Source organism: Cyprinodon variegatus, unplaced genomic scaffold (assembly GCF_000732505.1).
Source record: "Cyprinodon variegatus isolate N-32 unplaced genomic scaffold, C_variegatus-1.0 Scaffold1454, whole genome shotgun sequence".
NCBI lineage: Eukaryota > Metazoa > Chordata > Actinopteri > Cyprinodontiformes > Cyprinodontidae > Cyprinodon > Cyprinodon variegatus.
The window spans coordinates 134,365-136,304 of NW_015151907.1; the positions used below are offsets into that span (position 1 = coordinate 134,365).

The window sequence follows — 1,940 nt, forward strand, 5'->3', positions numbered from 1 at the left end:
TGCCCTGTCTTCAGGCGAAGTCTAAAGACGTTTCTCATCCTAAGGAGGCGAAGGCCTCCAGCCAATCAGCATCCAGTGAACATCCCAGTTCTCAGTCTCTGCAGACAACAAACCCAAACTTCAGACACAAGAGAATCCAGGAGCACGAGAAGGAGAGGAAGGAGCTCCTCTCCAGACCTCCCCTTCAGGTACTCCCCCGCAGATCAAGCACTCGCTAAACCCGAGCAGGTCGCTTCATTCTGCCGTGTCACTCAGACATCAGAGAGCAGAGGAGAGGAAGTGGATCCTCCTCCTGCCAGGAGCGTCTCAGAGGAGCCTGCTGATCCGTCCAGCAGAGAGGAGGTTCTGCCGGTGGAGCAGCCCTTCATCAAGCTGAGTCAGGAGGAGTACGGAGAACACCACTCCTCCATCATGCACTGCAGGTTTGGACTGAGCCCTGATCAGCCCCACCCATCACCGCCGCCTCCTTTCTCACCTTTCTCCCTCTGCTGACCTGCAGGGTGGACAGTTCTGGTCGCCGGGTGGCCAGTCTGGATGTGGACGGCGTCGTCAAGGTCGGATTATTTTACCTTCCATTGTGGTAAAATGATGTTTTGGTCAAGGAGGCTTTAAAAGCTTTCCTCCTGCCTCCTCAGGTGTGGTCCTTCAACCCCATGATGCAGACCAAAGCCACCATCATGTCCAAGTCTCCTCTGCTGTGCCTGGAGTGGGCGACCAAACCAGACCGACTGGTAAAACCTTCCGGTTGGCCAAACTCTGCCTAGAGCCAAAGTCTTCATCAGGCCTTCTCTCCGTCTCAGAGAGCGCCTCAAACGCCTGAATGGAGGCGTTTCTGTCTGCAGGATGCATGAAGACTTTAGCTCTGGACAGCAGCTAGCACTGATTAGCATGTAGCATGCCTGTTGTTCTGAATGCTTTTGTCTCTGGCTAGTTGTTGCTAGGCAGCGGTGTCGGAACGGTGCGACTCTATGATACAGAAGCCAAGAAGAATCTCTATGAGATGAACATCAATGAAACTCATCCCAGGTGAACCCGCCTCTCTGGACTCATCAGCGATGATGATAAAATCTAACCTCTCAATATCTGGATCAGAGCTACGCAGAGCAGAAATCCCAGCGGTGATTAGATCAGATTGGGACAGAGATGCAGGGATGTCTGATAAAACATCGTCTGACGGTACGAACAGGTAGATGAAGGATGCTGCAGGGAAACCTCCAGCAGGTGGAGACGGTTTTGCGCCTCAGAGGGCCGATTAGCTTAATCAGCAGCTTTAGGCTTTGATGAGTCACATGCCTGAAAGAATCAGGATAACATGGCAGAAAGTTAGCTGCTAGCTAGCTGCTCCGCTGTTAGACAGTAAAGATGTGCGACTGTTTCTGCAGTAAGACCTGACTTGGTTTCGCAGTCAAATTTAGGTCAGAGCCTTGACTGGAGCACTAAACTTATGGCTGAGAGCAGCTAGCAGACCTATTAGCTGCTACATGCTAACAGTGTGAAGAAGCCATTTTCCCTCAGAGCTTCTGAAAGTTTAAATGACAGGAAGTGAGGCTTTAATCCACTGCTAAGCCTGAACTAAACATGATCCCGGTTTAGAGCAGCGGAGAGTTTAGCACACCATTAACATCTGAAGCGCGGAGCTGCTAATGGCCTTCATGTTAGCGCTTTGATTACTGGCACTCCTTCTAAAAGACATTTAGACTCACTTTATTGCATTTTGTTTCCAGAGTGTTACAGCTTTCAGTGAATGAGCTTCAGCTGCGCGGTGAAAATGAACATTTCCATTTCTGAGGTGCAGCAGTGATCAGAATATAAACACTGTAGGAGAGAAGATGGATGGATGATGGATGGATGGATGGAGGATGGATGGATGATGGATGGATGGATGGATGGATGATGGATGGATGGATGATGGATGGATGGATGATGGATGGATGGATGAT

At 50.2% G+C, this 1,940-nt stretch overlaps 1 protein-coding gene across 3 annotated transcripts in view; it reads left to right on the plus strand.

The window, feature by feature from the left end:
• The window catches only part of wdr91 (WD repeat domain 91), a 24,633-nt gene that overhangs the window by 15,057 nt on the left and 7,636 nt on the right, over positions 1 to 1,940 (plus strand). For all 3 annotated transcript variants that reach the window (XM_015403181.1, XM_015403182.1, XM_015403180.1), the window contains exons 8-12: positions 15 to 188; positions 256 to 422; positions 500 to 554; positions 636 to 731; positions 932 to 1,026. In XM_015403181.1, coding sequence (XP_015258667.1) covers positions 15 to 188; positions 256 to 422; positions 500 to 554; positions 636 to 731; positions 932 to 1,026 — 587 coding nt within the window. The remainder of the gene's footprint in view (positions 1 to 14; positions 189 to 255; positions 423 to 499; positions 555 to 635; positions 732 to 931; positions 1,027 to 1,940) is intronic.